At 30.2% G+C, this 15529-nt stretch overlaps 2 protein-coding genes across 9 annotated transcripts; one reads left to right on the forward strand and one right to left on the reverse strand.

Annotated features, from left to right (window-relative positions):
• Positions 1 to 321: 321 nt before the first annotated feature.
• On the reverse strand, positions 322 to 6366 carry LOC109806073 (uncharacterized). Of its 2 annotated transcripts, XM_029272985.2 has the most exons (7): positions 5937 to 6366; positions 5528 to 5598; positions 3865 to 3970; positions 2943 to 3075; positions 1658 to 1807; positions 1066 to 1138; positions 322 to 663 (listed from the first exon to the last, which is right to left on the reverse strand). In XM_029272985.2, exons 1-7 carry the CDS (start codon positions 6011 to 6013, stop codon positions 596 to 598), a joined length of 678 nt encoding a protein of 225 aa, XP_029128818.1. In that variant the 5' UTR covers positions 6014 to 6366; the 3' UTR covers positions 322 to 595. The 2 variants fall into 2 exon arrangements, with proteins under 2 accessions (XP_029128818.1, XP_020224012.2); XM_020368423.3 differs by lacking the exon at positions 1066 to 1138 and having other exon boundaries at positions 5937 to 6365.
• A 2846-nt stretch (positions 6367 to 9212) lies between these two features.
• SSN2 (zinc finger SWIM domain protein) lies at positions 9213 to 13626 on the forward strand. 7 transcript variants are annotated; one of them, XM_029272944.2, is made up of 7 exons: positions 9215 to 9461; positions 9559 to 10168; positions 11964 to 12044; positions 12389 to 12410; positions 12516 to 12621; positions 13182 to 13289; positions 13386 to 13626. In XM_029272944.2, exons 3-7 carry the CDS (start codon positions 11984 to 11986, stop codon positions 13485 to 13487), a joined length of 399 nt encoding a protein of 132 aa, XP_029128777.1. In that variant the 5' UTR covers positions 9215 to 9461; positions 9559 to 10168; positions 11964 to 11983; the 3' UTR covers positions 13488 to 13626. The 7 variants fall into 7 exon arrangements, with proteins under 7 accessions (XP_082921065.1, XP_029128777.1, XP_029128778.1 ...); XM_029272945.2 differs by having other exon boundaries at positions 10052 to 10168; XM_020369150.3 differs by having other exon boundaries at positions 9215 to 9385; positions 10052 to 10168.
• Positions 13627 to 15529: the final 1903 nt, after the last annotated feature.

A 15529-nucleotide genomic window follows, 5' to 3' on the forward strand; every position in this document is an offset into this window, starting at 1 on the left:
TTTGACCATATGATATATACGGACCTAGAGCTATAACCTCAAATGATACGATATACGTCTATATAAGAAATGATCTGGCGTATACTTCACTTGGTTAAGTATGCAGGAATGGTCTTATGTATATCCTGACAAGCATTCTTCTGAAATGGTTGTCTTCCTTATATAACCCACAACGATTCATCATGTGTAATTGTTTGATTTTAGATCCTACTGTGATTTGGAATGCATATGCAGTGTTTATTATCAAGAAAGGAAAGCCACTAGTCAAATACCGTGGGTATTATTATCAAGAAATGTTGTGATTTTGTCAGTTGTTATACGTTTCTAACTTGGAAGGATATACAGTGTTTTAGTATAATTGGAGTACTTGAAAGTCTCTTTCGAAAATAAAGAGTTTTTGTTTTAATTGAGAGATTCTCAAAAGTCTTTTTAAACTTGTATTTAAACATGTATATAAAGCTAACAAATCAGCCGAATAACCCTAACAGAATATTTAATTCTATCAGAATCCTATCAAATTCTTTCCAGAAACATGCTGAGTCATTGGCTTCGCAATAACGCTCTTGGGCCTGACATTGTCAATCACTTACTGGACTTATCCGTCAGGGCTGTGTTGTCTACTTGTGGGCCCCCCGTGTTCTTCCTTGTTGGGCTTCGTCATAACTAATATAAATGAAAACGATCAGTTGTTATATTTACCTACGTTAAAATTTTAAATCACAACTCTACTGTTATATACATCCTTTCGAAAGATTTGTTTTTACTCTGTACAAAGTAATAAATCTTTTTAGCATTTTTTATCCTCTTTTTTTTTTTTTTTCATGATTCAGTATTCCGTTTAAATATATTACGTGACTTTTCAAGTGAATGTGTTACCCAAAAAAAGTGAATGTTAAAAATTCAAGTATATGGATCTAACTATACGTTTTACATTTTTAAAAATAATCTTAAATTATTTAAGACGCATTATACAGGCAAAATATTAGACTAATAATATTGACATACTAAACAATAATTTTGAAAAGGTCAAATAAAAATAACACATAACATTAAAGATATTTATACCAAGGGATTCTAGTTCAGTTGATTCAGCAATGTGCATAGATCTTTGTCTATCTTCTGCTATGAAGTTCGATTCCTACATATAAAAAAAATAATAATAAAAGATATTCATAACATCAACAGACTGCAAATTGAGAGTCTGTTTGTTTGAGCTGAATTTGCAAAAGCAATATTTTAATATAAAAAATCACTTATTAAAAATTTTGAACATTTTTTTTTATCTTTTTTTAAAATACGAATCTGAAGAATAATATTTTTCTTTGTTTTTTGATAAGCTGGTACATGCAGCTTCTGAAAAATAGCACTTTCAACCATCAATGATATGAAGAATTTAAAATCCATGTTACTTGTGATCTTCAATTGTCCCATGACTAATAACAATATGTACCATTTTTGGTAATCAATCACATTACATAACATGCTTACATAGTTTACAAATAGGATACATAAATCTCAGCTTTATAAACAGTGACAAGTCTTTGTTAACTATGTACAACTTGTGTCACGCCAGAACATATGAATGAATGACTGATCACTGTGACAAAGCAGAATTTGCGACTATGACCTCATTGCTATTTTGTCAAACATCCCTTACCTTCGCCTTTACATCGGAGTGTGGATGGAGCGGCTTCCTTGGACTTGAAGGAACACCTGAGAATTTATGAACCAGAATTTTGAAGCATGGTAAAAGTACTATATATAGAGCTCCCAAAATAAACGGTGATGCAACCAGCCACCCTAATATCTGCAAAAGATTGATAAGCAAGAAATTTCAAAAGTGAGCATTACAAATTTTGTAAGGACTTCAAGCAGGAAGGGTCAGCCCAGCCATAAGGCTAATAAAGCCCTTGCTTTGGGCCTCCACTAAAAAAGAAATATTTAACATCAATATTTGCAAAAATTTTGTAAGTCGTCTCTCTTAAATACATTGATTCTCACCAAAATTCCTATTATCTAAATATAGTATTTTTTCCAAAAGCAGTCTAAAAGTTATTTTCACTTTAAGATGTGTTTTAGGTGTAAAAATATATTGGGCCGGCCATGCAAGCATGGACTCTGCTTAAAACAAAAAGATTCACCACTATACAGCAAGGCATTTGTGAGGCTAAAAACATAATTCAAGAATATAAGAAATTTCCAGATCCTATATAAGGAAGCCACCGTTCCCACCTAAAGGGAACATTTAAAAGGATTTTGCATTACTGGGTAGGTACCAATAAAAGCACTCCAACACACAGCATCGAAAGATTCACTGTAGTGTATCACAAAGAAGACTTAAGTTGTTAAAATCAATTACATTGTGCATAACTTTTATCTATAATACTTCATGCAAATAAATTCAGATGAAAACACTAATATAACTAATAACTGTCTCCCCCAAGAAAGTAACAAATGTACCAATACCAAGGTGCTCGGCAATTGGCTTGTCTGGTATGTTAAAAGTAAAAAGCACTGATGTTGCAACTTGCAATAAATTAAATGCTAAAAAAAAAGGCAAAAAAATATAGCTACTTTACAAAAATATCAGCGACCAACATTAGATGAGGACAAACTTTGTCTTTCTTGTTAGAGAAAAACAGGAGATACGACAAAAAGATGCATGTGTATAGGACAAGTCTGGCAGAGTCACAGTTGAGGCAATTCTTAAAACCTTGAATTAAAAGAATTGAAAAGAAAAAAAAAATCACTGCAACAAGATTGACTACTATTTAATAAAGAACCTGTAAAATAGGTCAACGCTCCATTTCAAACTTAAAACTAAGGTAAAATGGCACGTATGTGAAAAAGAAAAAAATGCATATATTGATTTTGTGTTTCATGTATGTATCTCTATATTTCAGACAAATGCCAAGAAAATATTATGGGATGGTAGCACCTACCGCACGGGCAACACTTAATATGACTTCTTGGGAAGCTTGGCCAGTAAGAACCTTCTTTAAAGCATCAGATGTTAAAGGGAAATGAGATCCACCAGTGATCAACTCACCAAAGCGTAGAAAGGGCACAACCAGACTGAAATGCCAAAGCAAGTATCAATGTACAAAAAAAAAGTACAAAAATGATATGATATGATATAGTATGGTATGCTATGATAATGATATGAGGAAAACAATATTGATCTAGGAATAATAGAGAAGCTAAATGTCTAATAACATAATGGGGGGCATGAAAAGAAGAATGGGTATAATTAAGAACATGTGTATGTTTGCATTGTTTTTAAGGGCCCCCAACGCATTTATTTCTTTAAAGAACAACTTTAATACAAGAAGAATTTCCTACTAGAAACCCTCAGCCCTCGCTCTGAAGTCTGAATGGATAAACATGTTCCATGTTAAGATGATCTACACCATATATCCAACCCATGTTAACTCTTAAGATGAAACAACAACTAAACCATATTCCACTAATTGGCTACATGGATAAATCAATGCCATTAGACTCTACCATTATACTTCAATAAAACTAAAGTATATTTTTTAATAGGTTTATCATTAAGTTTTCTTAGGTTTTCTTAATTGGAGAATCTTTCATTTGATCAACTTATCACAAGAACCTCTATTGGTCTCTCCTAGGATATAATTAGATTTGAAAATAAATGTTTTCCATGAGAAATTAAAGTAAGGAAAAAGACCCCCTCCTAACAAAATTTAAAGTCATAAAAAGATGTTTATAGCATATTTGCATAAAATATAATGATTGTAACATGATCCACAAAATAAAAAATTAAAAAATTAAAAAAAAAACAATGATTCACAATAGAGACGGAAAGCAGATGCGAAGACAGCATGGAAAGCATATTACCTCAACTCAATTGGAGTAGCAATGAAGTTTGCCAGCATCACAGTTGGAGCATGGCAAAATGATCCAAGCAATGCAATGGCCATCCCGCAGAGGAATACAGTGACACCTATTTGAAAAACATTATCATGTCTAACAAATTATACCACATTTCACATCATTATACTCACTCAGATATCTAATTAACAGCATATCTTTCTTATTTTGATTGTTTTGTGATGTATTTGGTAGGTTGAATCAGCTTATACTTAATTTAAATATGTAGTTGCTTCTCAATCTTGAAATCAGAAAAAGCTTTGGGATTATGTTAGTCAAACGTGCATTTTCCATGAGCCATCTCTGGAGTTAATGCAAAGACAGTTTTAGAAACCAGAGAGAAGGAAAATCTAAATTGATTGTGCTAGATGGTTACCAATATTAACTGAAATGCAAGAATTCTTTTTTATTAGCAAAAACCATTCATCATTATTACTTAGATAGGCACAAATGGCACCTACATAAGCAGCTGAGAAGATCACAAAGAAAATGTTGTCATCTCATGACAGCATATATGCCTCCCTATCAAAATTACAACATCTCACGGGATAAACAGTCAAAAGCTCTACTTATGGATTACAAAATATAAACAAATTGTGTCCTAGTATACTCCCGCCCATCCTCACCACTCACCAGTTATCTTTTTTTACAATATTATTAGAACCTGAAAGCGTGGGATACTAATGCAAGACTAATTAATTTAAAATTGATTGTTCAAACCTCATGGCTAACAGAGGAATGATGTGAGAGGCAACTGAAAATCCTATCACAGACATTAACCTGGACGCACAGCTTGTAATGCAAGACTAATTAATTTCTCTTCACTTGCTTCTATGACTAATATATTGAATGTCACCATCTCTCTAAGATGCCTACTGTTGTTAGTTAGTCTAATAACTAGTGTTAAGAGAAACTTGTGACGGGGGTTGTAATTTTTTTCCTTCTTGCCATTGCTTCATAACAGACTTAACAGAATTTTTAGTTAAGTTGGTTATAAGTAGGAAAAGAAAAAATTCTATATCTTGTTGTTACTGAAAAACCAGATTATGTTTTCTTGGGTGTTTTTTGATTCTATCTCTCACTCTCTCGATCACTTAAACTTTCATCTTGGCACAACACCTACTGAGTTAGAAAATAACTAACCTAATCACATATCCAAAGCCATTTTTCTTGTCTGCAATTGGCATGCAAATATATAATTGATGCTCTACATACTACATAGTAACATTCTACATTTATCCCCCATCCCTCCCACCCACCCAATTGATAATTCAGAAGCTGTTCACAGTTTCTTCAACTCTTCATTTCACTCAAATACATGTATGGGGGAGAAGAGTCTCCACTCTCCACTATTGTAACACATGCATCACATTTTAAATCAGCAGGAAAATCAATTTAAATTTGTAAAGTTGCTGAGCATGAATACTGGACAACAAACAGTATCCTATTCAATCTATATGTGTGTGCAAGCAATAAGATCTCAGATACAGGAATAAAACTTTCACAACTCTCAACGTGATGTTGCATGTTCAGTGGCAAGTAAAATAAATAAATCCTCTGCTTCATTGTAGTAAAAGCTTCTTCAAAAATAAATGACAATATAATTCCAGATGTGTTAATCACAACATACCACATATAGGAAATACTCCCAGTGTAATACCAAGAGCACCAGAGAAAGCCAACTGGCTTGGTTCAGCTCCTCTGAAAAAAATCGTCATAACAAAAAATAGATAGTTAAGGACTTCCAAAGGCAAAACTTGACAATATCAGTTCCATAAAAGCATCTGATATTTTCATTATCCAGCATAAAACACACACTCACATACCTTCCTAAAAGATGAAGAAAAAAAAAAGTAAATTACAGAAACAACAAATCATATCATAAATTATACAGAATCAACCATTGCAATGGAAAGCCATTATTTAAAAAATAAAATAAAATAAAATTGAAGATGGATCAAATCACACGCAGCAATGATTCAAAAAAATGAATAGTAGATGAAAGAGAGAGTTGAAAAAGCGAAAAGTTAGAAAAGTACCTGCGGATAATGGCGAGAAGGGGATCAGTGATCTTCTTTTGGACCCAATTGGTTATCCTCACTTTGCCGTTGGCCATCTTCGTCCAAAGTTTCAAAATTTTTCTTCGAACTTCAAAGGGTATGATGTTCCCAAACCAGAGAATCAGTGTTTCTCTCACCACAAGAAACCCCAGCTCCAATCCAAGGAAAAAAGAAAAAGAAATATAATTGTAAAACTAATTTATATTTGAGAAACAAAATAGATAAATTTCAACATTTGAATTGATTAATTAATTGCTTATGGGAAACTTTGTTGGATTGAGAATTGCATGTCATAGTTTGGAGAATTGGAATTGCAAAAAAAACAGTGGTCAGATCTGTATTCTATTTGGGGGGAAAGAGGTTAATACGTTGGCATCTCCACGTGCTACCAACTTGGATGCATGGATTGGAATGGATTCCACACCTAATTTATAGGATAAGATGTAAGAAATTTTGTATTGGCTAAAAACATTTTATTAAACTTTTCACATCTAAATATTCTCATAATATTTCTATTAATTTTTATCTTTAATATATAATGCGGGATAAACTTTTTATATCGTAAATTACCTAAAAAAAATAAGTTTTGTGTAATTTTTAAAACTAATTTTTTTCAAAATTAACAAACTTATCTCATATATTGATTCATTATTAATCGATGATAATAATAATAATAAAAATAAAAAGGTTTACATTATTGATGGATATTTTTATTTTTATTTTTTTATATATATATTAAGCATTAAATGTATTTTAGATTTGTAAAATATTAAATACATGGTTAGAATATGACTTTCATCCTTCAAATTTTTTATATTTTAATTTGGTCTCCTAAATTATATATATATATATATATATATATATATATATAAACTTTGATCTTCTAAAGTTTTAATTTGATATCTTAAATAATTCATTTAGTAATTTACCACATTAACATCCTTAATTTTAGTTGACGTAGTAATTATTTCATAATTCATGTGGGATGTTACAAGATTTGTCGCATATCATCTAATTGACTAAATTAGTGTAGTAAAGAAAATGAAAAAAGTAACTTGATCTAGCAAGCCTTTTAAAACTTGGAAATTAAAGTAAAACTTAATGAAATAAGATGATGGGCCAAAATGGTATTTTTAATATTTATAATATATGTTTTATACTTCTAGTTTTTATAATATTATTTTTGTTTAAATTACACTTTTAATTTTTAATTTTTTTAATTAATTTAATCTTTATCTTTTAAAATATTTAAATCTAATTATTTATAGGTCTAGATCCTTTCATGTGAGCATAAGACCCTTTTTCTTCTTCTTAAAGAATTTTTTCTTTTTCTAGGTCTTCTCCTTTTCTAGCTTAAGAAATTAAGACTTGAAATGGTCTAGCTTCTTGGGCAGCATCATATCACAAGTGCTTTCTCTTTTTACTCCTTAGAGGATTTTTTGTTGAAGTTTCTCCATTACAACCATTTTTTCTTTCTTAGCATGGGGTAGATCTTTCTATAAATAAATGATATTTCATCCTCAAAGTCTTTTTCTTCTTCTTCATACTACTCTTTTAAGGATTGCTTAGTCTTTATGGTTTTGGACAATGAGTCTTTTCTTGGCTTTTGCATGCTAGGAGCAAAAGATCTACTTTTCTTCCCAGCTTCATTGTTGAAACTCAAGCTGATGAACCTTAAGAAAACCTATGAACTCTTTAAGTTATATATTGTTTGTCTTTGGATGCTCTCAAAGTTGTTACTTATAGTCTCCACTTCCTGGGTAAACTACAGTAATTTATCAATCTAGTTAAAGTTATCATAAGTTCTTCCAAGAAAAATTAATTCATTAATAGTTTGAAAATGTTCAAACATGGTTTGAATGTTTTTATTCTCTTCCATGGTGAACAACTTATACTTATGTACCAAAAATCTTAGCTTGTTGTGTATTACCTGGATGGACCCTTCACATGTGAGAGCTAGCGTGTCCTACATTTGTTTTACACTCTTGATGTTGTGTCTTCAACATTAATGTGACAACCATGTTTCAACAACAACCAAGTGTTTTAAGGAATCACCTATCTATTATTAATAGTAACATTTCTATTTATAGATACTGGTTCGTCAAAATTTCTTCTATACTTAGAATATGAGTTATTATCTTGACATGTATCATCCAATAATTATTTTGAGTATCTTTTTTTCTTCACTAACCATTCTTTATACATGGGGATTCGGGATGAGGTGTTGTACAACATTCATGGATCATGTGTTTCAATATGACATCGTGCAATTGTGATTCCTCTTCATTTTTTTAGGTATTTCCACCATGACAATACGACATAGTGCCTTTAGTAAAAAAAATGGTAGAAATGCAATCACATTTAGAGTATACTGTCCAAAAAAAAAAAAATACAAACACAAAAAATAGTATCAATATAAGTGTTAAAAAATTAACTATATGAAAAGTTCATATCTTATATTTAAAGTTATGAACCACTAGAATTGACCTAGTAATAGGAGATTAAAATAATATGCATAAGATCTTAAATTCAAATCCTAACTTTGTCATTATATTTTTAATAGATAAAATAAATATTTAAACTTATTTAACAAATAACACACCTTTTTATTTTGAATATGTTTTATTTATTTCAGATCAAGTTTCGGTATAATTTTTATATATCACTCTTATTTTCAAATTAAATACATATTAAGTATACTCTACAAGAATTTAGTTCACTTTAACTTTTTAAATTTATAAAATATATTAAATTTATGAAAATATTACATTAATTTTTTATTTTTTTAAAAGCTTACTTAAAAGCTATTTTAAATCTATATTGATTTTTGATTAAAATACTTTTTTAATTCCTATAATTTAAAATAAACCTTTTTAATCTTTATACTTATTTTGTTCAATCCTATAATTTAAGATAAATTTTTTAATATCTATTGTTGAGACATCTTTTTTTACCCTCACAAAATTGAAATTTCTATCATGTCAACTTAACACAAATAACATTATAAAAATAAATTAACAATAAAAATTAAAAATATTACAAAATTGTAATTATAAAAATTAAAAAGACTTATCTTAAATTATTAGAACTAAAAAGATTGAGAATATAAGTATAAAAAATAAAAAAACTATTTTAAATTATAAAAACTAAAATATAAATAAAAGGATAAAAAAAATTATCATTAATTTTCCTACATTCAATAAATTATATCTAATCATAACTTTATTAATAAAGAAAGGAAGTATAGCATCTGCGACAGGGGTTGCTTCTCATCACTGCCCTGGGACGTTAATTTTAGTTTGTGTTAAGAAAAAATCTAAAATGTGAAAAGTGAGAAAGGTGAAGTGAATATGGTGGACTCAGAAGCGTAGCTTCCACTTTAATTCGATGACGATGGCCAATATATGCCGCTCGCAGCATTCGCCTTCGTATCATTCTTCAACACTCTCTTTCCATTTTTACTCCTTTCTTTTTCCTGCAATTGCTTTCTTTGGAACATTTAATGTAAACAAAATTCGTCAAACTCATTTTACTTTCTTCTTTTATCTTACTCAACTTCTATAAATAAACAAAATTCTTCTTTTTTCTTTCAATTCTACAGGGATTCTAACTAAGTCCTTAAGAGGATCTTGGATTTAGTTTATATGCTCCAAACTTGGTGGATATGATTTATATGATCCAACTTGAGGAGGGAGTGAAATAGTTGTTTATTATCTGTTGTACAGCTTTATAAAGCTGCTCTTTGTCTATATCTAGCTTAAGGGTTAAGAGCCATAGGCTTAGATACACTCTTTTGCTATATTTTAAATCTCAGTATTTATAACTTATTTGGACTTGTCATATAACATGGGTACTTGATTAAGTGTGTGAGAGAATATATGAAAATAGGTTATGATGTATCTGTAATTTTTTTTTTGTCTTATATTAATATGCTTTTCAAGATTACTTGTGATTTGTGAAAAAAACTTACAAATTACATGAAAATGGTTTAATTTTTATTTTCTCTTTAGTAATAAAAATATCTAATACATAATTGTTTTTCTATTTACTCAAACAGGCGTTTGGTTTTCAGACTGACATTTTTTATTAATTAGGTAAAAGGAAAATTCAGTGTAGAAATATTCAAGTTTCAACTCTTAAAAGCTTCACGAATCTCATAGCTATTAGTGCAGCAGTTTTCACATATTGAAGTTGAGAACCACTTCAAACAGGTTCATTTTCTTCTTCTTTTGATACATAGGATTCTGAATAATCTTATATACTTTTCTGAAGACATAATCTAGTAAAGCAATAATGTGTGTGCGTGTATGTGTGAGATCTGAGATTATTAAATACTATACTGAATTTGATACTTTTAGTGTTTCTTGCAATTATGTTTTAATTTGATGGAATGAGAAATGGTATCAATGTGTATAATGATGGTGATGTGAATATAGTTTACTGGTTTTAGCAGCTTGAATTGCTGCATACTGAGTGAAATTTTGACCAAAACGTTCTGGTTAGCTTAAGATGGAGTATTGCATCCTAGTGTTGACATTTTGGTCACTACAGCAATATGCTGACCTGAAAGTGTAATGTTTATTTTCCTATACAACTGCAGCAATATGCTGATCCGAAAGTGCAATGTTTATTTTCCTATACAAATAAAAGTCCATAGAATAGAATTAAAGTATAAATCTGAGTTGTGAAGCGTAAGTTCTGATTTTGTTCTAAATTTACAAGTAGACAGAAGTTAAGATAATAATATAGCGATAAGTGGAAAAAAAATCTGGATTTATGAAAAAACAAAATCTTTCTATATGTTTGGTTGTTCTTTTATTTTTTTCTATGTTGTTACTGGACTAAAACATATTACGAGAATATGGTTATTCAATATGGTTTTGATTGGGATTAAATTTGCAGCAGCAGCAGCAATTTTGCAATTTTAGATGGATATGGCAGTGTCTTCGGTTAGGGTCTTCTGATCTACCTTGTGCAGTACTAGTGAATAAGTTCTTTTTATTTTGGTTTGGCTTGGTAGACAACAAAACTGAAATTTATGAAGTGGAAGACACTAAAATTTTAATTAAAACTGTAAAATGAGAACTAGCTCTTTGTGTTTTTATATTGGTTGTGCATTGTGTTGCTTGGGTAGTTCCTAATAATGAATCTATAGAACAGTTTAGGGTTGAATTTTGGATTGATCTTGCTATTATAAATAAAAATATCGTGCACAAACCAAATCTCTAACTAAACAGAACAATCTTAATCTTCACTCCTTACTGCCTAATAGACTATCTACAAATTCTGTTAAAATTACTTCTCTAAAGCTCAGTCTAAATTTAAAGTAACTCTTGACTGGTCTTTGACTGGCACCTGTGAGCACTGATACGCAATTTTTGCCTCCATATCAGTGTTGGGTACATATCAAACCCAACACTGATACGGTTGGATACAGGAGGGATACATATCCCAAATGTATCCGGTAGATTTAATTAAAAAAAAGAAAAACAGGAGGATACGTTTCGGATACTTGCAGATATGTAATTTCCGGAAATAAGAAAAATCAGGGATATATTTCAGATTTGTTCGAACAAATCAGAATAACAAAAATCAGATAAATCATAGATGCAAAACGAGAATAACAAAGATACTGATTAGAGTCTATATCTATAGCAGAACTCTAGCAGGCCAGAATTTGGGTGCCTAACTCCCCTTCATTAATGCATGTTTGTTTCTGTTCTGAGATCTGGATATCAGTTTGAATAGGTTTTCCTTGTGACCTAATGTTTGGTTTCATTTATTAATTTAACTCAACGACGCATTTCGATTGGAGCATGTTCTGTTGTAGATTGTACATTTGGTATTGATGATTTGATCGGTTTTTCATTACTACAGTAAGGTTTCTTCATATTATTGTCTTCATTAATCAGTCTTATAATAATCAATAATAACAGTAAACCCTTTTATTTTAGTATATTATATTTTTGATTGATTACTGATAACCACAGATTGTTATGTTTTCAGTAATCAAATAGTAATACAAAATGAGTGCAAGCAGTTTGGTATCAGAGACAATATGGAAGGAAATAGAGTCTACACGCACATGTAAATAACTTCATTACTCTATACAACTTTCAATGCTTTCAATCAAGGTTTTATATAGTGGCCACAATTGTTATTTCACAGCAATCCTTGATAATACAGAAAATTGAGTATAAATGCTGCTAATGTGGCCAGAATTGCAGTCAAAATGTGGTTGCAATTGTGGTTTTGTAGCAATCCTTGATATTACACAAAATCGAGTATAAATTTTGCTAATGCGGCTGAAATTGCATGACAATGTGACCGCAAAACCCCAGTAATTCGTGATGTTATGGTTGCATACTATTTTTTAAAACCTTACTTTGAATTACTGAACCGTAACCCAAGGCCCTCTTTTCATGTCACAGTGAATGATGATCAACTTTGGACGTAAGTCAATTGCTTACCATAAGCTTCTTGTCTTGTTTTCAAATCATTATTATCATGCCATAGTATTGGGTTTCAATTCAAGTTGTGTTTTGGTCACAAAACCAGTTTGCATTTCTTGTTTGGCAAGAACTTTGAGGGAGCCACTAGAATTGTTGATCAAAGAGGTGTCAGCAAGATATCTGCTCACCCCAGTGGAAGGTTTATCTTTCAGGTTTCGGTCTCACCTTGCCACCTCTCTTCCATTTCATTAAATGGGTCATACTTTGCTTAAAATTTGGATATGGTTCCAAAATCAGTTATTTTCACACTCGACTGGCTTGCAGGAAAGAGAGAGATAGGAAGAAAAGAGAGAGAAAAAAACTGAGAAATGTAATGGGCGGTGACATGGTGTTATTGCAAGGGAAGATAGAAGTATTGAAAGATATATGGAGGGGGTAAAATTTTTGGTACGAAAAGATTGAGTTGTGTTGATTTATATGAGCTAAAAGTTGGAAGGAAAAAAATGTCTTTGATTTTCAAATTTGCATACCAATATTGAGAGGGGAAATGCTTATTGGACAACTAAAGTGGGACAACTTTTGTTGCCCTTTTTGATTTTAGGAGAATATTTTTGAGATACACGTATATGAAAAAATAAAAAGTACGATTGAGATAATTGGATATGGTGTCCATTATTCGGTGTTCAAATAATGAATGTTTTGACTTTTGAGAATCTAAGGAGCCATTCATTTGTTTGATATGGATTTTGTATTCGTTCTCCACTTGGTTTAGGTTACAGGGGAATCCCGAAGAAAAGACCAGTATCTCTGTTTTGCTGAAAACTTTTGCGCTTGTTATTCTTTCTTCTATGATGTTGTCAACAGAGGAGAACAACTTTGTGTAAGGCCGTATACTTGTTTCAGCATCTTAAGTTGATTATAAACATTCATATTATTCGAGTGCTCAAATATACAATGTGCATTGTGTGTGTTTCAGTGTAAACATCAATTAGCTGCAAGACTTGCTGCATCTTTGGGATCGTATGTTGAAGTTAAGGTGTCTGATGAGGAACTAGCTGTGGTACTATCCAAAATATAGCCCTTGCTTTGTAGAATAATAATTTATAGTAATTTATTTGATATTGAATTTATGGAGCAAGGAACATATCATTTTTTGATTTTTTTTTTGGTGAACAAATCATTTTTAGATTTAGTTAACAGTGATGATCTTAAGAGCATGTTTGGTTGACTTTTCCTTAGATAAAGAACAATTTATTCATAAAAAGTGTTTAGATGGGCAAAAATAAAATTAGATGAAGGACTGAAGTCATTTGTTGTAGCTTTAACATTGTTTGAAACTTTTTTATCTTCTTATAAGACAACGGTAAAATCAACACAATTCAACTTCAACTAATCAAACAAGAAGTTTTTCTTACCTCAACTTACTTTCAAAAGGCAAATAAATGAAGAAAAGGGAAGAACTTTTAACCCTAGTGAGTCTGCTTCTCACTAGGAATTCAAGCTCTTCAAACTTGAATCTCTACTTCTATATAAACTTAACTTTAGTAAAGAATCTAGGTGCTCATAAAAAAAGGAAAGTATCTAGACACTCTTAGTGAAGTTAGCAGAAGAAAGGTATTCTCTAACGTCTTTCTCTAGAATTCAGAAAAATAAACTCATGAAATTCATATTTCTGAAAACCTTATATATCTTCTTTATTCTTGATCAACTTTGATATCAACTTAAACAATTATAAACAACTTAACTCAATTATTCTTTAACTTTTAGATCTCTATAAAACAATTAAAAGTACAACGTAACAGCTTAAAAACACTATATATCATTATACAACACATAAACATGCATAAAAGCAAAAACATGCAGTGTTACACATAGTAAAATCGTAAAATTTGATTTATACATATACCTCAGTCCCACCTTCATCGCTATTTCACATGGCATTGCTAATTAATAATTAAAGTGACTAGAATCCAATTACATAAGTCTTCTAATGCGCTCAAAAAATGCTATTATTTTTATATCGGTTGAGGCATAAATCGATGTAGATTTGGGGGATATTAAACATCGGTTTGTGAATTGATGTAGAAAGGCTCACACATTCTTGTGTTTATGTCTATGATCCTTTGATGTCCTGTGCTTAATTTAAAATATGAAACAAAATCATTTTCTTATTAATCAATGTATAAAACCAAGGACTATTTACCTGTTAGGGATACAACATTAGAAATCATTCATCACTTTCATACAAATAAACATTATATGACAGTCAGTAATACAAGCTCAAAGAGTAATGATAATCATTAAATTTACACTAAAAGAATTATGCCAGTAATCCAGTTTTTATTGTTTTTACGGGTATTTAATGATTATAATTGCCTTTTGAACTTATATCCAAATCATATGTATATATTTTTTTTATTTGATAAAGAAGTATATCTTAGCGATAAAATGATACTTTTAATCGTAATTTCATTTTTAATTTAAATCATTTTAAATTAATAACTTTTGATAAATCATATGCATTTTTAATCCATACGTGTTTATGTCATACTCAATTTATTGATTTTCTCTTCAATATTGAAAAAAGGCACTAAAAATATTTCTAGGTTATGCACTACAAAAAAAAAATATAGGAGTTTATTGGCGGTTCATTTCTCCACTAAATGTTATAATTAGCTGGTAACCATCACAAACAACTACATTTTATGACGGTCTAAAGCCACTACAATAATTAAATTTATTATACATTTCCCTTACTGACATGTAGTCCATTCTCGTCAAACATCTTGCGTGTTTCTAACTTTAACTCATTTATATTATTTCTGTCAAAGAAAACTCATTTATTTTATTTCAATAAAAAAGGAAAAATATTGAAAAATAAAAAAAATTAAAATGTGTTTATTTTTTATTGGGTAAATATTAAAATGTATATATACATATTGTGATATTCATATGTATACAAGACAAACAAAAGATAGAAGTTATTTTATCTTTGGAGTTCGACAGCATGAAGCCCAGGAAGCTTTTTATTTTTTTTTTAATAATTTTTTTTTTATACATCTCAAGGTTTCTAGATGCTAATCCCGTCACAAGAATGACAGTGACAACAGCGACAAAGAT

The sequence above is a fragment of the Cajanus cajan genome, chromosome 10 (assembly GCF_000230855.2).
Source record: "Cajanus cajan strain Asha chromosome 10, NIPB_CcT2T_4, whole genome shotgun sequence".
Lineage (NCBI taxonomy): Eukaryota > Viridiplantae > Streptophyta > Magnoliopsida > Fabales > Fabaceae > Cajanus > Cajanus cajan.